General features: G+C 41.2%; 1 protein-coding gene across 2 annotated transcripts; it reads left to right on the top strand.

The window, feature by feature from the left end:
* The first annotated feature begins 235 nt into the window (after nucleotides 1-235).
* prdm6 (PR domain containing 6) lies at nucleotides 236-26203 on the top strand. Of its 2 annotated transcripts, none has more exons than XM_017721842.2 (8): nucleotides 236-345; nucleotides 626-1147; nucleotides 3139-3446; nucleotides 14921-15048; nucleotides 16693-16817; nucleotides 19817-20159; nucleotides 22802-22978; nucleotides 25917-26203. In XM_017721842.2, the coding sequence occupies exons 2-8, from the start codon at nucleotides 640-642 to the stop codon at nucleotides 26029-26031; spliced, it is 1704 nt and encodes a 567-aa protein (XP_017577331.1). In that variant the 5' UTR covers nucleotides 236-345; nucleotides 626-639; the 3' UTR covers nucleotides 26032-26203. The 2 variants fall into 2 exon arrangements, with proteins under 2 accessions (XP_017577331.1, XP_017577332.1); XM_017721843.2 differs by having other exon boundaries at nucleotides 22802-22988; nucleotides 25917-26027.

Here is a 26203-nt window from a genome sequence, read left to right as displayed (position 1 = left end):
GAAGCTCCGCTGCCGGCCGCTGCGCCGAGTCCTCCGCTCTGGCGGAGCCAAGCAGACCGGCCACTCGCTCAGCCCCGCGCTGTCACCGCTCTTCGCGCCACTCTCTGCCCCTCGCTGGCGTCCAGCCCACGTGCTCCTTCAGGAGCTCTCAGGACTGAGAGGAGGAGAAGAGAGGAGGGAGGGAGGGAGGGAGAGGAGGAGAGCGGACGCTCCTCTTTTCTCAATTCACACAGCACACGGAGAGCGCGCGCACCGACTCCAGTCCCACAGCACAGTGATGGTGTGAGCGTCTGGGAGTTACAGCTCACTCTCAGCGGCCCTCGCACTCTCGCTCGGGCGAACAGGGTAAGTTGCGTTTTTCACTCTACCGCGCACTCAGTGAGGGGGCCAGCTCTGAGAGGGAGCAGGGGGGCTACATGTTTCCAAAGTGTCTGGAAGTGCCGAACTGAGAGAAGGGTCGTCGGTACTAGTCGGATAAGTTTGCTGTTTGGTCTGCGCTCCTAATTACCGCTCCAGGTAGCCTGTGTTAGCTCGCGCTGCTGAACTGATGAGCTCGTGCTAATTAGCGCACAGCAGGTACAGCAGAAACTTTATTTCACTTGTGTCTGTTTTTTACGTCTCACAGGCGCGGTTTTGGAAATGCTGAAGCCCGGAGAGCCCAGCGGCTCTGCCTTCCTCAAAGTGGACCCCGCGTACATCCAGCACTGGCAGCAGCTCTTCCCGCACAGCCAGCTGAAGCATGCGGCCCTGGCGCAGCTGCCCTTACCGGCCGAGAGTCTCCGCCAGCGGCCGGGCCTCGTCTCCTCTTCCTCCTCGTCAGCGGCTGCTTTAACTCCGTCGTCCACCTCCTCCTCTTCGTCCACCACCTCCTCCTCCTCCTCCTCCGCGGCGGTTTCGTCTCTGGCGGGTTTCGCGCAGCTCTCCGTGCCGCCGGTCGCGCTCTTCGGACAGACTCTGTGCGCCTCCGAGGCGCTGCCGGTGGAGGACAGCGCGGCCCCGGCCAAGGAGCTCTGCTCTCCGTCCAACCTGAAGAGCGACCGGGGCTCCCGGTTCAGGCTCACCTCCGAGGAGCTGGACTATTACTTGTACGGACAGCAGAGGATGGAGATTATCCCACTGAACAATCACTCCGGCGACCTCAACAACCGTATGTAGCGTGATCATTTATTAGAGCCTGTCCATCACACTGACCTGACCACCGACGCACTGACCGTCCTCGTCCGTCTCATCACACGTTAATGACGCTGATCGCGCTCTAATCAGACTAATTACGCTCATGCAGGCCAGGCGAAGCGTTGGCGCAGAGCGGTGTAATTACTGTAGCGACACTTTCGTCCACATGCAGCTCAGTAAATTTAACAGGTGGGAATGAAAAGCTGCGATAAATTCGGCAGACGGTGTGAGGACACACGAGGCTTTAAAACACCCTTTTAACAGAAATATGACGACCAAAGAAAAGTTTCGCCCCGAGTTGAATTCCGGACGGTCGAGCCTGACCGATGATGTAGAGAGAAAGTTTTGAAAAGGACACCCGGTCATCAGAAACGCGTTTCAGCCCTGATTTATCAAAGTATTTAAATTAAGACATTTTATTTACTTAAAATACAACAATATTTGAGATATTCAAACACAGCCCGGGAATAAACCCGGATTTTATAGGGCTGTTATAAAACGACCTTGCTGTTGCTTTTTTCCTGTTTAATTTAAATTTACTCAGTTAAACTGCGTAATGCTCGTGCGGTCTCCTCTAATGAAGACTGGACCTTGACAGCAGTCAGTCCTGGTCAGTCACCCTCCAGCAGCAGCTGCCATGCAGTCACCACGCACCATCCACGCGTTTTGGGTTGTGTGTAAAATTCGTTGATGACCAGCGTCCAGATTTGGGTCTAATGAACGGACTAAATCGTGTCGCGCGCGCGGAGGGCAAAGCTCTATTAAAGCTCGCCGTGCCTGTTTATTTGAGGTGATAAAACGGGCCCATCAGCAGTAATCTCCATCGATACGCGCCACAGGCAGATGAGGGATGGGGGGGACAAGCCACAATTAATTGCTGTATAGTTTTGTGGAAGAGAGTGGATCACACATCGATCCTCTCCATCGGCCTCTATTCATCATCCCATCGCGGTGTATGGGAGTCTCCCGGGCTCAGGAACTCACTGCTTTATCTACATTTGGAACCACCACCCCCACCGCCGCCACCACCACCACCACCACCACCCCGCCTCCATATTTCACCCGAGACCGCGCTTTTAGTGGGCCTAAGAGCGAAGACACCCACCTGAAAACTCGAGCGCTTTGTTTTGAACATCATACGTTCAGTTACGCTTTATTCTAAAAACTACGCGCTTAGATTGATTAACGTGAAAGTTACGGGAGCAAAATGAAAGCTAAAGCTTTATTCCGTGCTTTTAATTCTGCTTTAATTATTTGTGGGTGTTTGGCTGGAAATATTTGGGAATTATCCTCTTGTAAAAGGTTTAGGATCTTAGGCAGTTGTCCTAAATTCATGTCATAAATTCATACCGTTGTAATCTGAATTATTAATGTATCTGCGTTAGATTTTTTGCCTTAATTTAGTGCTGACTGTGCACACCAGCTGGAAACAGAATCGAATAATACAATAAATAGTGTTATATTGTCTGGGAAATTCTGAATGGCCTGTCAGAAATCTTGAGTATATAGAAAAAAAAAAAAAAAAAAAAACTAAAACAAAAACAATTATTAAAAATAACGATTTACTTGTTCGGTTATATTTCCATGAGCAAAATTCTAGCTGCTCCTATAACAGCAGCAGCAGACATCTGTGTGAGTTAAGCATGTGCCAGTGATTTTTCTCAGCTCTCCTAATGTCACCAGTCCTCTGTTCTGAATAATTTGAGTTGTACAGAAATGGACAGTAGGAGGTGGAAAACATTCGTGCCGTTAATTCTTCATAATACTTGTTTGTGCTTTACAGCATCAAAGAGGGGAAAGGAAATGTTTTGATGTGCATGAAAAAAAAAAAAAGAAACAAATTTGCAGACTTGCTTTTCAGATTCACTTGAGGGAGTCAGGATCGCAGTGGTCAGTAGCGCACAGAGGTCCCATCTGGGCGGCAGGGTAAATAACAAGCCCCTCTCTTGCTGTGCTGTCCCCCAGGCTGTGACATGTGTGCGGACAACCGGAACGGGGAGTGCCCCATGCACGGGCCCCTGCACTCACTGCGGCGGCTTGTAGGGACCAGCAGCGCCTCCGCTGCTGTGCCCCCTCCGGAGGTACCAGAGTGGCTGCGAGACCTGCCCCGCGAGGTCTGCCTCTGCACCAGCACCGTCCCTGGCCTGGGCTATGGCATCTGCGCCGCCCAGCGCATCCCCCAGGGCACGTGGATCGGCCCGTTTCAGGGTGTCCCTCTATTGCTAGATAAGGTGCAGAGCGGAGCGGCGCGGAACACAAGGCATCTATGGGAGGTGAGTTGTTTTTCTCAAAACTCTGGGAGACTGTGATATGACGAGGTGCGATGAATTCGTGTGGATGTTGTGAGCTAATTCCGCATTGCCATGTTTGGGAAATTAGTGCATTCTTTGTGGTTAACAAAATACTTACATTTGAATGTAAACAGATATGTGTCCACTGTAAAGAGGGGAGGAGATGGATGAGAAAATCTCATGCACACACAAAGCAATAAAGGTCACTGCCCTCAGAGATGACCAGCCGTTTCACTCGAGCTGACAAGAGAGAGAGAGAGAGAGGGGGAGACAGAGAGGGGGGGGGGGGCTGAGACTGGACTGCCATTTAGCTGAGAATCCTGAACTGTGGTCCAGCCGAGACATAAATTGTGCTCACTCAGACAGTTTACAAGCTAAACCTTCCTAGATTCTCTAATTGCAGACGTGAAGAAATACAAATTTAGATTTCTTTTACAGCCAGGAGTTGCTTTATGTGAACTGATCTCTAAGGCCGTAAATCATCACCAGCTGAAACTGTGACTTGAAGAACCTGCTTGTGAGATGCCCAGAGGCGCTGTTAGTTTAGAAAGAGAAGTTTGTTATTGTGTGCGATGGCTCTTTCCACCCAAGTGCAGGTTGCTGTTGCAGAGGCCCCCACAGACAGAATAGAGCACTATTACTTGTTATATATGTCCTCTGTGACGCCATTTTAAACACTTGCTCAGCCAGAGAGGACCGTAAAAATTCCAGCGGCTTAAACAGAACTGAGGTGGGTGAGGGAAAGAAGAGAGCCCAGTATTCCATGCTACGCCTACGCCAGCCAAGGAGACCTGTCTCCTTCAGGGGCGTGTAAAGTGTTGAACTATTTGATCTGTCTTGATAAAGTGTAAAATACAAGCATTTTATCCAAGAATCCTTCGGTGCTGTACAGCACTGGAAGTCTGTTGGCTGTGCGTTTTGGGCAGAGGAGCTGTAAAGGGACAGTGCGGAACTGTTGAAACAGCCGCTGGAATGTCTCAGTGATCACTTTTAATGGATTAATCACAAGCTAATCTTGGCAGTTGGTGCGAGAAGATGCTATGATGCTCAGCGGTGTTGCCTCTCCCTCAGTAGCACACTGGACTAATTTTATTGAGTTAGGTCACCTATTTATGTCATATCTGAGCTAAATGTTGAACGTAGAGATTTCAGGCAAATATCATGTTTTTCCAAGAATCGTAAATGACTCATTTTTCTTTTTCTTTCTTTATTTCTTATATTCTTTCTTGAGCCTGCCTTGTATGATACTGTTCAGATAATCTTTAACCGGTAGAGTCTGCACAGTGATGTTTACTTGAAAATTTTGCATATAATTAATACGTTTTTATGAGGATAGAATTTTTTTCAGTCATTTATTAAGCTTTTTTTTTTTCACAGTGTAGCGACAGTGTTTGTTGGGGAAACGGAAGAGCGGAGACCGGTTGTGGAATCCATATCTCTGTTACATAATTTCATGTAACGATTATCTGCTGATCAGCAAGGGAATTTGCATTTTTAGCACAAATTTACATGAATATGCATTAAAGCCTCCAGAGGCACTTGTGGGTTTATTGCACTGAAACATACAAGCAGCTGATTATATCGAACGTGACGAATTCATTCTAGCAGATATACACTTCATGTCCAACACACAGCAGTGATCTTAATCAGATCCTCTCCTATGCTATGACAGGAGGCTTTTTTGTTGAACAGGGCTCAGGCATTTATTTATTTGAAGAGTCATTCATTAGAAAAGTTCAGTGTGAAACACACAATGATCAATTCTTGTGAATGCACTGGGACGATGTGTTGTGAAACGAACATTTGGTGCTTGTTGGATTTGAACACATAAATGATGCCTTTATATCCCTCTGTCAGACACACTGAATTTGCAGAGCTGTACATACTGCCTTTTCTCTGAGTGTGACCTAAATGTATCTGTGTAGCTAAAAGCCAGTGAATCAGGCCCCTGCCCATTCCTCACACCGCTGCATTCTTTTCGTTTGTACTAGGTGTGCATCGTGACGTCTTGTGATAGTACAGTCTATAAGCTTATAATGTTTCCCGCTAGACTTTGTGCTCCCACAGGCCTCCTAGTAGACACGTTCCATCGACTTGTCTTTGGAATTTCCGCCCAAAGCCTCAAATACTTTTGGCCAAAGAATATTATACACAGCCCTTGTAGAACCATTGATATTGCACACAATTGGTAATGTTTATCATCTATAAATCCCATTATACAGTTATTTGGTCTTGTTTCATGGTCACTGTCCCCAATATAAATATCTTTGTATTGACTTCCACTAACTATGCTAGTAGATTTCATCCGCTGAGTACCCAGGGTTGTTAGCGATGTTGTCAAACATATTTGCAATAGGTTTGATGGGTTATGGCACGGTGCTTTGGAAGAATGATGGGACAGTTCGCTCATTTAAAAGCTAAATTCTGTACCTGTGTTATTATTACCCAGTGAAAACAGTACTATACCTCATACACAGTGTGGCACATTTGAGTTAGAACATAGCTCATGGGGTTTTGCTTTCTTTGCTGGTAAGTGTGGTTGTCAAATTTAGCTTCCAGTAGAGTAAACCGTTTCAGCCAGTCTGGAAAAATCACAAGCCTGTATTTTTTTGTTTTTACAGATCATACTATAAGATCTTTGAGGGAGCTGTAATAATGCGTTAAGGGAACGTTAAAAATGAAACGATAACGTCATGTTTGTATTCTCTGTAAGACACAGTATCCAACAAAGCCACGCAATCCTTTTTAAATACCTAGGGTTGTAGGTTTTCTGTCTGCTGACATCATGACGTTTGTTAACCTGTATTACTCGGTATTATTACTAAACATGGCATTAACGCAGTTTTTAAAGTAAATTATAATCTGTCATTCAAAATAGTAAAGGGTCAGACAAAGATAAGGAAGCTGTTTAATTAGACATAAATACTGGAGATTTGGTGCAGACTAGCTTGATGAAGTCAGGTGCTGAGGGGCAAGCTGATAGGAATAATATTTTGCAGTAGTGGTCAGAAGGTCACTGGCATTGCCCTCGTATGAGCTATCATCGTGTGAACATGACAGACCACAATGATATCATCCCTTAGGCACGCACCGGTGGGTGTTCTAGAGTAATAATAAAGTGCCTAGGCCACAGGCCAGGATAATTATTTTTATTTTCTGTGCGCCAGAATGGAGGTGACTTGTTTAACGTTGGTTCACTGACACAGAAAGCTCCATAATTTGTCATTTAAGTTATTTTATGCTCCATTTCCCTCTTGATCCAAGGCTCTGTTGTGTGAGAAAGCATCTTGATGGCGGAACAATTTTATTTGAAATGTATCAGGCTCTACAAGGTAAACACTGGGCTTTTAGAGGGATGTTTTTTCTCGCCATTAGATTCAATAGTGGCAAAATAGGTGCTGAAAACAGTTGAATTTGGAAGTAAAACATGTTGGTATGTACACTCAAGAGCGTATTCCTGCCCTATTGAGTTTATAATTTCCCCCTGCACTTTTATTTTTAATCCACCAAACCCAGGGACCGGATTATACATCACCAGCACTGCTTACAGTGTTTGGATGTGAATCTCTTTTTTATGGATGCCTGTTTTTATTTTAAGGTTTTGTGTAGTCTGTTTCTTTACCAGCTTCGTCTACGACTCAGGCATTACAGTTACGGCATGAAGCATTACCAACTGAAATTTTTTTTTTGTCTCAGTATATCTTTTGCACCTAATTTAGGAAAATGTCAGTACATCAACATATTTGCAGTGGACGGGAAACTTGCAATGATTTCATTCATACTGTATACAGTTGCTCAGACAGGAAATATGCAGTGCTTTTTGAGCTTTCACTGAAGACAAATGAAAAACCACCCCCATTAATGCAGCTCGGGAAACAGATTCCAGTCTTTCCACAGTAATGTTTTCCATTCAGTGTGTTTTATGCTATTTTTAAATAACTGTTAGACATGATTTTCTGGGCAGTATGACATCATTCCTATCTTTTGCATCATTGCAAATACTGATAAGGTTGTTGTTAAACACCTTGAAGTCCCTTGAGTCTAATTGTTGGCGCCTTGAACACACAGTAGATTACAGTGGGATTTGCGTCATTAACTGACACTTACGTAATATTTGATAAAAGAGAGTAAGACTTTTATGTGCCATAGATTCAAAGCTGTTATAGTTTAGGCTCCCATGCACCAAAGCTGTGAAGGACTGTGCAGCTTTTGATATAGGCTGCTTGGGCCAATGGGACAAAGCGAAAAGCAAACATCTTCCAGGAGGTGTTTTAATGAAGAGATAACAGTGCCATACTATCGCTTGCTGTAGCACAGGCACACCGCATCCCTGCTCAGCCCAGCCATTTACATGCCCCCAGCCTGCTCGGCCGATGGCCACTAAGTGTTTCCTCAGATAAGGCACCACAGTTCCATTACCAGAACTGTTCCATTCTTGTGACTCACACTGACCTTTTCAGTGTTCCCTGTGCCATTGAGACTGAGGTTCTCTCAGCTCACAGGCTAATGGCTGGAGGGCCCTGATTTACTCGCCATAATAAGGGCAGGAGGTCAAGCGACTGACGACTGGGTCTGGTTTAGTCTCAGTCTTTCTTTCTCTCTCTCTCTCTCTCTCTCTCTCTCTCTCTCTCTCTCTCTCTCTCTCTCTCTCTCTCTCTCTCTCTCTCTCTGTGGCCCCAGCCATCGACGAGCAGCTGTTGAAGGACGATTTACAGCACTTGGTCAGTGACAGGGTCCAATCAGCGTGCCGTAAATGTCGGTCCGAAGAGATTGAGCAGTAAGTAAGGCAGTGACAGGACACTGCTAGACCGGATCAATGGCTAGAAGAAGGGAGGCATTGAAAGCTGTAATATCCCTCTTTATTACTACATAGAGTAATAGTTAACATGAGGGCATTTTGAATACTTTGAGATGTTTTACTAGTTGGTGGTTTGGTCCATGCAACAAAATATTCAAAGCGTTTGCTTTTTATAATAACAATGTTAAATATTTATTTACATAGCAATTTTCATTTTAATTACAGAACCTCAAAGTGCTTTACGCGGGAATATGAGTAAAACACTGGAAAGATAAAAACACCGCTCTAAATGACAAGAAGGTACAATTACAAACAGGAGAAAATTAGCTACAGTACTTCTAGGCATATGCTAGCCTAAACAAATATGTTTTTTCTTAGTCGTCTTTGTCTTTTTCTTGCCCGAATTTCCCAGTTCTGCCTATGATGCAGCATTGTATTGCATCAGAAACAAGCTGGATGTCATTATCCTTTTTCTGCTACTTCTTCCATCCCTGCAGCAATTCCCATATGGGCTTTTGATTAAAATCCACTATGTTATGCTTTATGTCTCTCAAAGTTAACCATTGGTTAAAGTCCACAGTGTTACCCACAGACCTACATTTCACTTAAGGTTTCCAGAACATTAGCGCTAACAGTTCAGAACCATTAAAATCTCATATGAGGAGATTTATAAATTAGGCAATTTCCCTGATTATTGCAATCATTTACAAAATTGATTGCTCCACCGAGCTATAGACAGATTGCAGTAAAGCTATTGACATGGCTCACCTCTGTAATAAACTGGCCCCGCTCCATAAAGTGAGATGTCATTACATCGGTGGTTGTTTAGCATGTAGAGACATCCCAAGGTCAGATATGTTCAGAAATTAATAATGTGTCAGACATCCCCTATTGACACTGAGGGCGGCACGAGAGGGGACAATATAATGAAGAGTATTATATGCTGCAGGTTAAGGCTGAATGAAAATATGACTGAGTGTGTTTTTTCCTTTGTTTTGGCCTCATTTTGTTCTGCGTAGATCTATGGATGTTGTAAACTGCTGTTTTCTGTGCTTGTTTTATGAATGCATCACAGAAGTTGTTAAAGCCTGTTTGACGTGAGATTAGAGTATGGCTCAGCTGGAGCTATGTCAGACATGGAGGCAGGCCTTAAGATGACATAAATCGCTTTTATAGGCTGGTTCCTGTAATTCTTACTTAGAGCTGTAACGAAGCTGCCTCACTCAATGCATTAGCGCACAATGATGCCTATCAATCAAAGTGGGTTTTCTACTTGAGTTTGCCGTATATCACACTTCCTTTGGGCCAATATGGGAAGAACAAAACCTCTGACTCAGAGCAAGTCAGTGCACTGTACAGCATCTGAAACCTCAACAACCTTTTCTATTTCGAGAGCGCTTATGAGTACTTCATAAAAAGATATTCATCACGTACACATAAATTCATAGTGCAATAGTGGACGACTAAAAAAAAAGCCAGGCACTGTTTTGACATTCTGATGAAACCCAGATGAACGTATCACATTCAATGCTGAAATACAATGCCTCACGCAAATAATCTTTTAATGCCATGAAGTAAGAACGCAACATAAACAATCTGCTGCACAAACATTTTTTTGTGAGTGAAACAATGTGTTTGCCTGACTTACGTCGTCTAGCTGAGAAGTTGGGGAAGAAGCGGGAGAAAACAAGTCCGGAAAATGAAGAGTACCTTCTGTGTTTAGATAGACGAAGGGAGACATGAATATGTGAGGTTAAAAAAGTTAATACTTGAAAAGACATCACATGCAGGTTTCTTCTAAGTAGAAAAAAAATAGTAGAAAATTTCCGGTTCCTTTAAATACTTATGCCAATATACCTGTTCCTATTATGCTTTATCAATACCTAAACCATTATGTTTTATTAATCTGAGAGTGGGCTTATCCCATACAAAAAATATCTGTGCACTATTATGGTTAATTCTGCTTCTGTTAGAGAAATAAATATGTGTTTTTTTGATGAAGGGCTTCAAAGCTTTTTTTCTTTTCAAACCTCTTTACATCCACAATTGTCAAAAGTTGGATGCACAGAGTTTTACTGTAAAACTCTTCAAGGAGAAAAAGCAGATGGAGTGCCAGCAGGCAAATGTCCCAGTTATAGAAACATAAATAAACAAACAAATAAACCGTCAAGAGACAGCAAAATGATGACAGCATGTTACAAACAAGAAAGAGCTGCTGTAGCAATGAAGGACAAGTGACTGGAACTGAACGCTCTTGTAGAAAGATGGACTGCAAGGACTGATGATATTAAAACAATCCAACTGGGTTAAACTTACCAAATTACTACAAAACTCAGTTTAAATTCTGACCTGATTTCAACCCAAATTTATGATCCTTAGCTTCATAAAGCTGATATTTATGGAAGTGTCATTTGAAAGCCGTTATTTCTAGCAGTGGATGGAAGTAATGTGGTGCATGTGGTCCAAAAGAAGAAAAGAAGTGGACATTCCGACTTCCACTAGAGGAGCATGATCATGCAGTACTTTGCAAAATTCAATTATTTCATTTCCAGTTAAAACAGCCAGTAAGTACAAGACATTTCTAAGGACATTAGAAATAGGCTAATCCACTTGTACAAGGAGAGACAAAATTCATAGGAAAATGAGTGAAAAAATAGGGGCCATATGTATAAAAGTGTACTTAAAATCCATACTAAAGTGAAAAAGTGACAGATTTCTAATTATATCCATACAAATTTTTTGTTTGATTTAGTAGAAACCATGAATGCCTGTTTCTCAGCATAAATAAGAGTGAAGTTGAACCCGTGTATATTTGGGATAATGTGCATGTGCATGCAAGGGCTCCCATATTTACCCACGGAAGGTTAGAAAATGCCAATGATTAACCCTTAAAACATTCCTCCACTTCTGCCACAAACTACATGTGAGGGTATGTTTACCTCTAATTAGTTCTCCTGTAGTGAAGCCACTGCACATGACATTGAACAGTAATGTTCAAATGTGTTGGTAATTTGTAGAAACGATCATAATTATTCTGAGTCTACTCTTATTTATTTTCTAGTGTTAATCTACCCCATGAGTTCATAGGCGAAAAAGTACATTTAACCTTGCTACCACTTTAAAGCAAATATAATGTGCTCTGTGCTTTTTCATTCCTGCATGAACAAACCAGTAGAGTCACATTTCCAGTGAATTCTGTAGTACCTCTCATTACCACATGTTGTCAGTAATTTACATTCTTCAGCAAAATATGCGTACACATCAAGTTTCACTTTCATGAATATCAATCTTCGCGTAGATATTTTCCGCAAAACGGGACTCTTAACAACCGCGCAAGACCTGATAGAGCACCAAAAGCTTTCATCTTTGAGAGAGAGGAGAAAACCGAGCTTCATTCCACATCACACGTTTCTGTCCATCCTTCCACTGTGAGGAGATAATGCTCATGGTCTGAAAGGATGTGTAGCTGTCAAGAAGCTGCTCCTGAGAAAGGAAAAGAGACAAAAAAAGAAGAAGAATAAAATAGCACATAAAACAAAGAAGCTGCTGGTGTTCTCAGAACAATGGACTGACCGCCCCAGCGTCCAGACCTCAACATCACTCAACGTGTTTGGGATTACTTGAATTGTGAGGAGCAGAACATGCAACAAACGTCTCAGATTGAACTTTGAAGGAGAAAAACATCTCTGCAGATAAAAAAAAAACCTGAAAGCAGGTCCCCTGAAAAGAATGAAACCTGTAATAATGGCAAAGAGTGGACACATTAAATACTGTACATTTTGATATTACAGTTTTTAAGATCATTTTGTGTCATTTTCTATTAAATGTATGTTTTCTACATGTTTCCTGAGGCTGAAAAATGAGTAAGTTGTACTACCTATTGGCTGGAAATGAAATAAATGAAAGGGTGCTTCTGGCTTTTGCAGAGAACTGTACCTCTTTAAGAATGATCTAATTTCTCACTAGAAATTCATTCAAAATGTGTATAGCAGCATTCAATGATTGAATATGTCTGCTCTGAAGAGACAAGAAAGTCCAGCTATATATAACTAATGTTTTGATGTGTTGCTCTATCTCCTCTTGATCTGAGGAAAGAAGCTGCTGTTCAGCAGGACGTTCTGGAGCAGCTCCAGCATCAAAGGCCTGAGGACAGGCCTCCATAGGCCAGAGAAATGAATGGACTGTCAGGAGTTTTTCAAGTAGACCCATTTTTAATGTGCGTAGGTTCATGTGCACGTGTGCGTGTGTGCGCATGTGTGTGTGTAAGAGAGAGAGAGATAGATTGGGTGTAGGGTTCAGTGGCATTCTCTGATCACAGTAACCCCACGTTCGTCCACACAGTGAAAACCAAGCTCTGCGTTTGTGTCTGTTGGCCTTTCAGACGAAATGTTTCTCATGTTTCAGTAGCATTTTTAGCCGTTACACCCAGTGGATTTACATAATTGTTTGTGACCAGTGTTACAACTCTAATTTGGATGTTGCACTTACATTGTTTAAACAGTTTGACCACATGCAATAAACACGAACCAAATGTGACACCATGACTAAATGAAGTAAGCAGAAATATAGCATACACCATCAAGACCTTAGGATTTGAAATGTCTTAAGGAGGAAGAATGCTTAACTGTAGTATGTTGTCTTTTTTAAATTATATTTATTTATTTTTGATTACAGGACCTTCTGACCACATTAGGGAAGTCCACATTAGGAACGATATCATTGCGTTTCTTTCCCAAATCAACAAAATATTAGAATTACTTCCTTTCCTTTTAGAAAGCCTTCGGAGATTACTGGACATCACATCATAAATTGTGTCAGAAACAGAAATCTGCACCCAAAAGAGCACATTTGCACCACTGTAAATGTTTTTATTTTGGTTATGATATTTATCTAAAGAGAGCTAAACAACCCAGAAATAAAGTGTTTCTGTGAACGTTTTGATAACGCAGCTGGAAGGTTGGGCTCGGGGCTTGTGTAACAAACTGCTTTGCTGTAAGCAACGTCGGAGCATTCTATCATGCTGTCAGAGGCTGTGGAGGTTCACTAAAAAGCCATGAGGATAAGCAAGGGGAATGACTGCAGACAAACTGGATGTCAGGGACTCAGTGGGGTCAGAGGGGTCTCCAAATCCCATTCATTCAGCCTTGCTCCACTGACAAGGCAAGGCATCTCTTACTTCTGTGCTGGGAGATGGATGAATAGCCGTTTAGATGTTGAGATATGACCAAAATAACTAGATATAGATATAGTTTTCTCCATTGTTTTGGTCAGAGTTGGAAATGGTTTTAGCTCCATGTCAGTCTAGGAGGATAAAACTTATGTGCTGCCACTCGTGAACATGGAGCCGTCTCCTTTTTAGGACAATTTCTGAGCATTGTTTTACCTCTGGCACTATTGAGCACATAACACTACCGAGACGATGTGGACACTTCTTTTGCTAGCATGACATTTTTTTGCTTTGTAATGATATTAAACATCATTTTTGACTTTACTAACATTAAAAATGTCAAATCTCCATAGTAGAAGTTGATTTTGTACTGCTAAATTGTACCTGTAGTTATTCAGGAGTTTTAATTGAGAATAAAAATAAGTGTGCATCAGTGAAACATGTACAGATGTAGATTCATAAATTGTATAAACAATATTATATGTAATATGTATGATAATTACAGTACAGTATTAGTATGCTGGATAAGAGTATTTTGGGGCATTTTATGAAGTCTCTGGTATGAACTCTCAGAAAAAAATGCTACAAACACGGTCTCAGGGGTCTCTGGTAGCCTTAAGCGTACATCAGTACTATTACTAATATTACAGTATACTACTATTACTATTACAAGATAATTGTACCATATTTCCTCACAGTCATGTTTTTAAAGAGCCTTTATCCTCATTTGTTTTCGTTTCATTTTATTTCCCTGATGTCCATTTATAACATGTGTAGCTGTATCAAACCAAAAACAGTCAGAACTCATTTTCACAAGAGATGCATCAAATGGGAATTGTAATTTTTTATGTACACTTCTGTCAGTGCTGATATGTAAATGTTTATAAAATGTAGAAAGCATTTTGGAGAAACGCAGCATTTATGTCTGTATGGCTACAAGTGTAGTGGAATGAATATGACACAGATATTTTAGCACAATAGCCCAGCGTTGTCTGAACCTTCAGCTCTTCCAGAATACACTAAGTCATCAAATATCGGTTTGAAATATCAGTAAAATTTTAAATGTGTCTGATGACAATTTTGAGCACATTTGAGAAAAAGGAGGTTTTCCATGATGCTTTTTGCATTAAATTTATACTTCAAAAGTTCTGAGAAGTTATAAATACACACCTTTCCCCTAAGACAGTAAATGAATTGCACACAGTTGTACATTTTCCCTGGGGGGCTAAAACTGACCTGGAAATAGGGAAAAGAGGGAAAGAGGCAGCGGTTTGTGCTGGTGCGTTATCTATGAAACATACCACAAAGACGCTTGTTATTTATTCATATATTTATTTATTTTACTTTTTGCTGCACCCTATAGACAGTCCACTGAAGCAAACTAGAGCAATATATTAATGATTTGTGATAAAAATCATAAACATAGGAAGGATAAATACAATGACGTGTTTTATAAGATTTTGTTTTTCACACTTTGTGTTTGTCTTTTAGATCTACGACCAGGAGGGCACGTTACAGCACTTTATTGATGGCAATGAGCCGAGCAAGTCAAGTTGGATGAGGTACATCCGCTGTGCCAGACACTGTGGGGAACAGAACATGACAGTGGTTCAGTACAGGTAAAGTAACACATTTTTAGGGATTAAGCTGGACCAGACATTTGTAATATTCCTGCAACTAGTTAGCTCTAATTCTTTCCTGTATCCCTGGAGATCCACTGCTGGACAGCCTTTTTTATGACCTGAACTGTATAGAAAATCCACAGTTGGGTAGCACATTGATAAGCATAAGAAAGCTAGGCATTGCTATACTTCAAGTGTCTGTGTCATTACCGCTAAAGGTTTGGTTACTGTGCATGTCAGTAGGAAATTTGGGGGCACAAGGTGGTGTTATTCTTTTGAACCACAACAATCAGAGAGATTAAACTATACACTGTGTCACTTTGTCTTGTAGTGTTTCAAGGGTCTACTTAAACAGTACTTTGGTTTCATTTCCCTGTTAAAACACTGCAACAGTTTAGAGCTCTAAGTAGGTTTACATCAGAGGATTGTAGCTTTGAGGTGCCTCAGAGGTGATACTTTCTCCGCTTTGAGACACAACTGTGTATACAAGTACTATACATTAGGCACAGACTGTGAGCAGTTTTTCCAACCCATGCGCGCTGTTCGGTGGGATGTCTTCTCCGTCAGCTGGATTGAGTTCCGCATGTTATGATTTGCAATATCTAAATGGAATTCTCTTCAAAGCGGCTTGTGATTGATCGACCCCGAGCTGGTTGTTTTGTTTTGCTCTGACAATAATGTCCATTGGCATGTGCTTCACTTCGCTTGCACTGGGGACGCCCCGCCGTTGTCTTTATGAGTCATCCAACCACAATACTAAATACATGTCAGCGCGGGAAATGTTATCCAAGACGGAGGGGAAAAAATGGCCTTTGATGTGCTTGGCCAGTGCAGAGTTCTGTGCACATTTTGGAAGTGACGGCAGCGTTGTAAGAGACGGTGTTCGTTTACACTCGTTCGCCCTCCTCTGAAAGTGTGCGAGACCACCCATCGCTCTGAAAACAGCCCTCTTTCAGCGGCCAACTGAGTCATTTAGTCCGAGTACATTTATTTGTGTGCTCCAGTGTTTATGTTAAGTGAAGCCAAACTGAGAGACGAACTGTTACAAGGGTATAAAGTACATGGTATAGTGAGCTTTTTTCTCTTGTGGGTTATGAGATGTTTTTGATTTATAGGCTAGCCCCTTGTTTTATTTTGGTGTCATGGTGGAAAGAATTAATAAAATTCACAGACCTCAGCAGCTCTGCAGAGACCAAAGGAGCTTATTGCCAAATATTTGTAGTGCCCCCCCAGCCCGGTTCATAGCTCTTCTGATGTACTCAGAAAACATGCGAAAACACATTCTGTGCATATTACAAATGTTTAACAGCTGAAAACTTTCAGTTGGAAAGGCACAAACTAATTAAACAAGCATACAAACTGACCATTACAGTCTAACTGAGGCCTTTATTATTATTTACCACTGCTCAGTGTTAAATTGTAGTGACACATATACTCATATAAGCGCTGTGGAACTGTGAAAAGTGTTACGTTAGTGACAGGTTTCTTATATATAGCTATTTTTTTTTCATATTAATTCTCAGTTGACATGACACCATTGAGTCACAGAGAGAGGAAGAAAGAGAGCCATAAATATAAAAATATTTCTATGCAAAGTGAAAAATATGAAAGTTGACAAAAATTCTTTAAAAATATTTTCAGATCTTGCATTTTCTACCGGGCATGCATGGACATTCCACGAGGAACCGAGCTTCTGGTCTGGTACAATGACAGTTACACTTCCTTCTTTGGGATCCCGCTGCAATGTATCGCACAAGATGAAAACTGTAAGTCTTGCTATTCTGACAAGCACACCACACCTCATTCACTCATTCACCACTAGTGCTTTAAATCTTGCTAATACACAACAGCATATTAGTTACCTATATGAATCACTCTACCACACTAGTTCAAAGGGCAGTTTGGGGGCAGTCGTGGGCTGGAGGTTAGGGAACTGGCCCTGTGACTGGAAGGTTGCCAGTTTGATCCCCAGTGCTGACAGTCCATGACTGAGGTGTCCTTAAGCAAGGCACTGCTCCCCGGGCGCTGCAGATTAGGAAGCCCACCGCTCTGGGCAAGTGTGCTCACTGCCCCCTAGTGTGTGTGTGCTCACTAGAGTGTATGTGGTGTTTCACTTCACGGATGGGTTAAATGCGGAGGTGAAATTTCCCAATTTGTGGGATTAAAAAAGTATCACTTAACTTAAAAGTCAGATTCGAAAACACATTTCAGACTTTTAACTGACAGATTTTTTTTAATGAACCTGTGCCTTAATGATATTTGTTATATTAAAAACAAATGGTTGAACGTTCCATTTTATCACTACCAAGGCAATGATAACACCTCCGAGACGTTACCAAAGTTTCAGTAGCGGCTCTTTGGTAGTGACAGTTTCAGTTAATTTGAGCAGAACTCAAGCAAACACAGCTTTGAATAGTTGTGCACACATAAAATCATAATATTTTTCATGAAAAACCCAAAAAATGTTTACATAATGGTAGAATATATGTGTTTTGGTAGTGACCGTTCTTAAGGTTACACAATAGTTGTAACTTTGGGACACACTTATTACAATGGAATGTACCTGTTCACTGGGTATGTGGCCATGAGAGACGGATATGCAGTCTCACTTCCTGCTCTAAAATAAGGCTCTGCCCATTGCCTAAAACGGGCAGTTTTAAAAGTCATTTTATTTAAGGGTTAACCTTTTAAATGACAAATCTAAATCTTTCAATTTCACTTTAAAACAATGGAAAAATATAAAACAACAGCAAAAATCATGGTAAAAATTTGCCATTATTGGCAGTAATATCTTCAAGTTGATATTTAAAGGTTAGGGTTTGGGACAGCCACCTCCCTATAGAATGTGACTTTGTACATGTTTAGCTTTTTACTGTCTCTATTAATGCCTTAACTAATGGGTTTAAATAGAACATAACACCTTGTAAATATCTAAGGTCTGAATACTTTTTAAAGTATTTTAAAAGTATTTTTAAGTACTTTTTTTTTTACTGATCGCAGTTTGAACTGATATGGTACAGTGGTCTATATACTTTACCAAAACAAATGATGGCATCAGTGAAGTGCTTTTTGCACAACGATCAATTCCTGGACGCATGAAATGAATTCAAAGATATTCAGGATTCTTAGCATATTACCATTCTCGCAGTCACCTATAGGTTTAGCTCATCCATACAGTATTTTTTCACATAAGACTTTGTGGTAGGCCAGGAAAGTTTACAGTAGTGGAAGTCAATTGAGTGTCTCTGTTTTTTGACCTGGCATTTAAATCTGAACTTGAATCTCAAATATGGACATTGGAGATTAACTGTGCTGGTGCATTTTAGGTGAACTATATTTTAGTCCCCCAGGAATTCGTGAAACATTCCTAAATGTTTTGGGATGTATTTATTGAGGCAATACATTATTTTCTCAACGTAAACGAGCATTTATGCCATACAGTTAGGTCTTGTGTTTGTTGAGTCCATTGGCCAGTGGAACGCCTGGACATCTGACAGAGTCTGACAGTTTAGTGTTTATGAGAGAGACGTTTTATGACTTCAGTCTGGTTGCTGTTGTGTTTAGACAACTCTCCCTCCCTCCAAACTGTTCTCCAAAGTGTGCAGTACGATTTGATAGATGCAATACTGTAACCAAAGAAAAAAAGCACCACACAGCTAGAGCAGTATGCTCTTGCATATGCTGGCCTGTGCCCTAGTAGTTTAGGTCAAATGCTTGCATATTGGATAAACTGTTCCTGAATGTGATTGTCTATGTACTTTCCATTAGGGAAGGAATCTCATGTCCATCAAATACTTATCTAGTAAATACTGCGTACATTGACAAAACAGTGTAACAGGACTTTTGAGGACTTTATCTAAAGGGGCCCTTATGTCACTTCTGAAAGCACTTATGATGGAGTTTGTTTGTTTGGTGTGCTCATTTGTATTTATGGGCACTCAATGTTGTACTCTTGAGTGCATTGTCTTGCACAGTTATGGTGAAGGATACAATCTGAGGAAGAAAACAAACAAAGCAAGAAGGCATTTCCAAAAATAGAATTGCTTAGTTTGCAGAATAGCTTGAAAGTTGAAGTAGTCAACAGTGACTTCTGTGTCTTAAAATACCCCCTATAATACGTTGCCCCAGATGCTCCTTCAAAGATCTGTGTATTTTCAAAATGTAACTTAAGTGCTAACTCTAATCACACTCCTTTACCTTGATGATCAGCAGAGATCAACATCATACATTAAAACTCAGCCCAGAGATGCATAACTCATGTTTTATTGCATTGGATGCAATGGCTTTATTAAATAAGAAAGGCTTAGCTGTTCTCCCACAAGTCTCATCTTACAGTTTGGTCATGTTATGTTTGTGTGCACAGCATGTTGCGCTACGAAGAATGTGGAATGTGGTTTGTCTAAGCATGAGATAAACCGTCTCTGCCCTCTTAAATGTAAAGTTTCTTAAGAAACTACCGTCAGAAAAACTGTTTTTCTTTTCAAGACAAACATTGTTTCAATATAAAATGTTAAGAAGATGAAGTAAAGTCAGGTCTGCTCTTTGTAAGGCAGACAGTTGTAGTGAATTCAGTGTATTGTTGTCTTCAGATGCATATAATGTGTATAAGATGTATAAACTTTTAAAACATACTAACAGTAGCCAGGACAACACTAATAAATAGTCAAGCAATAACGTCTGCATGTATTTTTGCCACTAACTATCCATCACAGTGCTTGTTTTGTGAGTTCCCTTCTTGATCTCGCACTTGTGTTTCTCTGAACAGTGAATGTGCCAGCTACTGTAATCGAGGCCATGTCCCGACAGGAGAGCCTACAGCCCTTCAGCAAGACGTCCAAATCTTCCTCTACCATTCTGCAGCGCTCGATGGTTTTCCCCCACTCACCCTGCTCGCGGAGCTTCTCTCTCCTCGACAAGGCAGGCAGCACAGAGTCTGGCTTCAACCAGCTGAGCGCCAAAAACCAGCGGGTGCTCGCTAGTCCCACCTCCACCAGCCAACTCAGCTCTGAGTTCAGTGACTGGCATCTGTGGAAGTGTGGCCAGTGCTTCAAGACCTTCACCCAGCGCATCCTTCTACAAATGCATGTATGCACACAGAACCCTGACAGGTAACCATGACTTTGTCTGCATACTATTTATAATATTTTTACTTTTAGATTACCTGCACGTCCCTACTGAACTAACGATTTTGCCATAAACAATCTTCTGCATGCCTCTTATACACTGGCATAGCAGACTGTGGGGTTTGCTGTTGCTGCTGCTGGGGGGTTCAGTTGTGTGCCAATGTTGGCAGCATGGCCAAAACCATCATCATGATGCTAATTCTTTTTAGAACATTGAATGTTTTCAGTTATTCTTACATCAGCTCTTGACAATTTTGCCAGGAAAGTGTGTGGTTTGAATAAAACCAGTGGCCAGTGTCTTTGACTTGCAACAGCATCACATGTATAACAAATCATTCTACTAAAGAATGCTTTTGCATTCATGCACTTGGTGAAAAATATATCTCAATGAAGTGTTCACATACACCACTTGTCAAAAACGGGCACATCAACATGAAGATGCATTTTCCATAAACTTAGTAGAGCAGTAAATACATAAGATAAATAAAAAGCATTTTATTAATGCCTCCTGGTTTCAGTAACAACAAAAAGGTCTCAGCATATGTATGTCTTCTTCCGTTCTATTGAACAAGCATGTCAGGTGGCTTGTCTTGAAGCTGCTTGAGAGAATGCTAAAATGGAATAAAGTAAAAAATAAAGGAAATCTCCTATAGCTAGATATATACAAACTTTTGCCTGGTACTGTAGTCATAAATATAAGGGATAGTGTGTCCTTGACAAATGATAGACTAACTTACTTTTTATTTCAGTTTGCAATTAGCAGTATGGTATAAGCAATAATTAATATTGGACAGAGCGGTAAATACAGAGAGTTGGGTGAATTTACCTTAACCTTTAACTTAAGCCGTCCCAACACTTATCAAAATTTCAGTATTATTAATATTTTCATTTATTTTCTGTGTTATTTTTCAACACCTATTCAGGTAGAATGATGCATCAGGAAGATATCGTAAAGCCATGAGCTTATATAGATAGTAAACCCATAAAAGTTTATAGAAATTATTTATATTGTTTATGCCCTCTAACTATAAACTTTCATTACAGAGTTACTGAGTATCCACTGATAGGAACAGCATAGCTTCCCTGTAAACTGTATGGTGGTGGAATTTAGACGCAGTTTCGCATCACCAACCTTCGTGGATTTAAGGTTCAAACACAGTGTGTAACATCACTAAACCTAATTAAATACAGGCCAGGATGTATTGGAAATTTTTTGCTTAGCTCTATTTTTCTTGGGTGCATACAAACCTATAAATCAGTTGCCGCTGTCACAAAGAAATACCCACTCCAACGGTGATGCAGAGGAAAACAGATGCCACTTATTCAATAAACTAATATTCATAGAGAAGAAAAATGTTGCTGGGATACCCTAGGAGTTGAAGTCAATATGAGGGGTTGTCAATATTAAACTTTATGACCCTGGGGTGCAGATAAAATTTAGCTGAACAAGGGAATCTGGATCTGTTGGTATTTGGAGTCGAAGCCGGTGCTGTAAATGACGCTGTGAATCTGTTTAAAATGCTCTCAACTATGCTTTATGGGCTTTGGCTTATACATATTTATTGATGTTTGTTTTATATGTACATTTCAGACGAGATAAATTACTCTGGTATATCATCACAAAAAAAGGGTTTTGGTCCTGTTTTGCTGACCTCTCAGAGTAAAAAGTGTTTTTCTTGTTTTTTTGTTTGAGTACATCAGTCATTTATAGTCTCTTAAACTTTGTTACATTCCATTAATGAGCAAAGCCTTCCAAAGTCTATTAATTACAATATTGATCTTGTCCGTAAACACCAAAATACCAGCTCTAACTATCAAAAATAAGTTCTCTGCTGCTTTACAGTCGAGCCGTCCTCCATGTGTAAGCATATGGGTAGCCTATTGTCATATTTTTGTTATTTTATATTCAGTTTAGGCTTATATAAGGCTTGTGCGTGTTTTTAGTAGAGATGCAGTCGTCCAAGTTCAGTGGGCTATTTATCTCTAATATTGTGCTGCACCAGGGCCCAGTGCGGCAGTAAACAATATGTTGACATTAATCACAAGTGCTGCTGTAGTAAATACTCGCCAAACATTTATCATGTTAAAATATTCACAATCAATGCATCTCCCAACAGAAAAACTTCAGTCACAGAGGCCAGTGAAAACTATGAAACGCACGCTGTTGAATATTTTGCACATGGAAATTGTAATAATTGTGTACGCAGTCTTAAGGCTGTATCTGTACCTTCCTTGGAGATAAATCAGCTTTCAGGTGAACCATTTTGTCTCCCTCCTGTAACCAAATAAATAACATGATTGATGGAACAGTTGAATTGTCAATTCATCTAATTACGCCTGTAAGTGCTTTCCTTTGTTGCCCCTAATTGTCAATACATTTGTGATTTGTTATCAGCTCTCCATGATTAACTGGAACTGGGCTAATAATTAACAGAGATCATTACAGCTGTAGCTACCAGCTCAGAAACAGAAAAGCAGAAGAAACCCACTGAGTAGCGCTACCAGCAAGTGAAAATATTGATAGATGGCCCAAACTGTGTTCCTTGCCCCGTTGTTGATGAGAGGTCATGCTGCCATGGTAACAGCAGTGGGATGTCACTGATTTGCTTTTGTGTGCGTGTTTCCAGACCGTATCAGTGTGGACACTGCTCCCAGTCTTTCTCCCAGCCCTCAGAGCTACGAAACCACGTGGTCACGCACTCCAGCGACAGGCCCTTCAAGTGCGGCTACTGTGGACGAGCGTTCGCCGGGGCCACCACGCTCAACAACCACATCCGCACACATACAGGGGAGAAGCCATTCAAGTAAGTAACAGTGAGTACCTTTGCTTCCTCGTCACCATTTTGAGTAATTCTGTTGAAAGGAAATTTTTCAGTGACAAGACACATTCAATTATAAATAAACATTTAAAAAGACATTTGGGGATTATTTAAAACCATGCTAGTGACCAGGATTATTCAATTACTGCTAATGAACTAGTATAAATATTCAGTCGTTAATTCCCCTAATACTGCTTGCTCGAGTTTAAATGACCATAAGGTTATATAACCGTTTGGTTGCGTTTGGCCCATCATGGTATTTCCAGCTCTGACAGCACTGACATTCCTTTGGCCATAACTTATGGGAGGAAAATATTATTGTCTAGGTCTGGGGTTAGCATTTTAGCTAAAGCACTCAGAATCGTGGGAGGTACTATGTGAACTGCATACGTTTCTCAAAAAAAGAAAAAAAAAAAGAAACAAATTGAACATGCAGAGTGGTTAATGGATTTCTTTCAAGTCAATGGGCTGTTACTTACATACGACCCTTTTGACTCTTTGACTTTTTTCCTCGACACCAAATACAGGTCATGTATTCAATAAAGCTCCCAAGCAACATTAATTAATACAACTGGGTTCTGTTTTAATTCAAAGCGCACGTTTACACAGGTTCACCCAGGACATCATGACAGCCTAATTAGAAATGATGACATACACTTAAACTTTTCATAGAAAAGACTTTAGTAGCTCTATTGCCTGGATTGTCAACCTGACCCTATCATGACTTGCACGGGACATTGGGGCTAAGAAATGAAACAGACTGACTAAAGTTAATTTAATCCATCCCAGCGGTCATCGGGCAGGAGGCAGGATACACCCTGGACAGGTCGCCAGTCCATTGCAGGGAAGACAGACAGACACAGACAGTCACTCACACCCAGGGGCAATTTAGCACGTCCAATTGGCCTGACTGCACGTCTTTGGACAAACTCTGTGTGGAGTCTGCGTGTTCTCCCCGTGTCTGCGTGGGTTTCCGCCGGGTTCTCCGGTTTCCTCCCACTAAAGTTAATTTAATAAAACACCATTTCAGTTTGAGTTAATTTTGTCTTTCACCTATATCATTTTTACTCCATTTGTCCCCTGCCGTTATCGCCAGGCATATGAATGTTAAAAACACAGAAAAAGAGATACACTTTGAATTTGTAATTAGCTGATATAATAGCTTAACTTACAATTCAAAGTTACAAGTTGAAAAATATAAATATTAACTAATCTCTAATCATTCAATGTAATTTAAACACAAACACTCCACTGTCACTGTGCCTCTATGTGTACTGCTTTCTTCAAATGCCTCTTGTAGCTGCTCTAAACTGTAGTCGTCGCTGATCGAGGGAAAGTTGGCTTGAAATAATTTGCAAGAACTGATAACTTTGATGAAAAGTGCTGTTTGTAGTACTATGTATGCTTAACTCATTGCTAGTCATGATGCAGCCACTGGGATGTGAATTGTTTTTGTCTTGTTGACACTGTTACATAATATTAATTTACAAATTACCCCTATATTTTCTGTAATATGCTGCACTTCAAGACTTAAGCCTTAGAAAATGACTGGTTAGTTTATACATCAATACCAACGCTATAACATTTTTTCCTACTTGTTGCTGGTCACTTAACAAAGGTCAAGTCATAGGTCGAGCATTTTCGTGACACAGGCCATGAATTAGTAACATGTAGAGTCTTGTGTAGAAACTCTTCATATCATCTCACAAGCTCAGCAGTTCCAGTGTTAGGAGGTGGGCTGTTTGGAGCAGAGCAATCTAGTAACAAATCAGCTATCTAATAAGCAATCAGTGATACACAAATGTGTCATCAGCACTTCAGGAGCTCCAGAGAGGAAGAGGCACAAAAAGACATTAATGAATACACCACAGAAATCTTTAGTCAATCAATATGCCTGAGTTATTCTCATTGAGCTGATGTGCTTGATAGAATAAGGCTGGCATTTTCTCTTTTCTTTTGTGGGAGAACGCTGAAGTGTTTTTGCACTGTAAGACATCAGCTGCAAATTTGGTGTTCCAGCTCAGCTGTTTCCTCTCTAGAGTTTGGAATACAAATAACAACTGTGATCTGATGAACTCGAAAGTTTCTCTCTCGCATAGTATAATTGGCGGAGTTGCCAGATGTGACGTGATCTGGTTGTGAGAATGTTATGTAAGTGGGTATTATTCATATCATTTTTCAGCAGAATATAGGTGCTTTTAACTTAATTTGAAATTGGTATCAAATGGATGTGTTGCTGTTAACATCCATCCATCCATCCATTTTCTAAGCCGCTTCTCCGTCAGGGTCGCGGGGGGGTGCTGGAGCCTATCCCAGCAGTCTTCGGGCGGAAGGCGGGATACACCCTGGACAGGTCACCAGTCCATCGCAGTTGCTGTTAACAGTGAAAAGTAAAAATGTTTAAAATTTACCCCAGCTAGTAATGTGATTTATATCTGGTTCCACCCTTTGTGACAGTTGTTTGAGCCAATTCCTATTTGTGCTTGAGAAATAGAGCACAGCCAGCTGAATAAGCACCCACTTCTGCACACTTTGTGCATAGTATTGCTTTCAAGCTTGCTAAGTACAAGCCATCAGGAGATGCTCCCCTTTGATAGCCAGCCTGCTGAAAATCTCTTTTTGTTCTTTATCTATTGTAAGTGACAATGATGCGGGGCCTTATCTAGACAGGCCTCTCTGGGGGCACCCCTTCCTCTCAGATTATTGACAGGGTCCCTGTGTTGTGGGGCGTCTGAGCCTTCGCCCATCATCGGCATCAAGGCCCTTAGGCGTGGGCGGCAATTACACCTTTCTGGCCCAGTAAGATTCCCAGCCACTTTCAAGTGTCACTTGTCATTAAGGAAGCACGGGATGAGCCGCAACGTCTGATGGCCCTCACTAAGTGTGTTGTCTGCTTTGTGTGCGTGTGTGTGTGTGTGCCCAGGTGCGAGCGGTGCGATAGGAGCTTCACGCAGGCCACGCAGCTCAGCAGACACCAGCGGATGCCCAACGAGTGCAAGCCCATCAACGAGAGCAGCGAATCAATTGAGGTGGATTAGCTGATTGACCGAGCCGGAATTAAACGGCAAGGGAAAATCATGATTAAATGTCACGGACACTTAAGCAAAACCAAAGATTTCCTCTGAGAAACTCTCAATCAGCCCTAGAAAACCAAAAGCAGTAATAAAATAAGTAAGATGTTAAAAGCTATTGATCCTGACAGAGATAAGG

The sequence above is a fragment of the Pygocentrus nattereri genome, chromosome 28 (genome assembly GCF_015220715.1).
Source record: "Pygocentrus nattereri isolate fPygNat1 chromosome 28, fPygNat1.pri, whole genome shotgun sequence".
In the NCBI taxonomy this organism is placed as follows: domain Eukaryota; kingdom Metazoa; phylum Chordata; class Actinopteri; order Characiformes; family Serrasalmidae; genus Pygocentrus; species Pygocentrus nattereri.
Note: the sequence above shows the minus strand (reverse complement) of the source record. Positions and strands in the feature narration are given on the sequence as shown.

Coding starts and splice junctions, on each gene's coding strand:
- prdm6 (XM_017721842.2), top strand. CDS start 640: ATGCTGAAGCCCGGAGAGCCCAGCGGCTCTGCCTTCCTCAAAGTGGAC. Junction 16,818..19,816: donor TATCGCACAAGATGAAAACT/GTAAGTCTTGCT, acceptor TTCTCTGAACAG/TGAATGTGCCAGCTACTGTA. Junction 22,979..25,916: donor ACAGGGGAGAAGCCATTCAA/GTAAGTAACAGT, acceptor GTGTGTGCCCAG/GTGCGAGCGGTGCGATAGGA.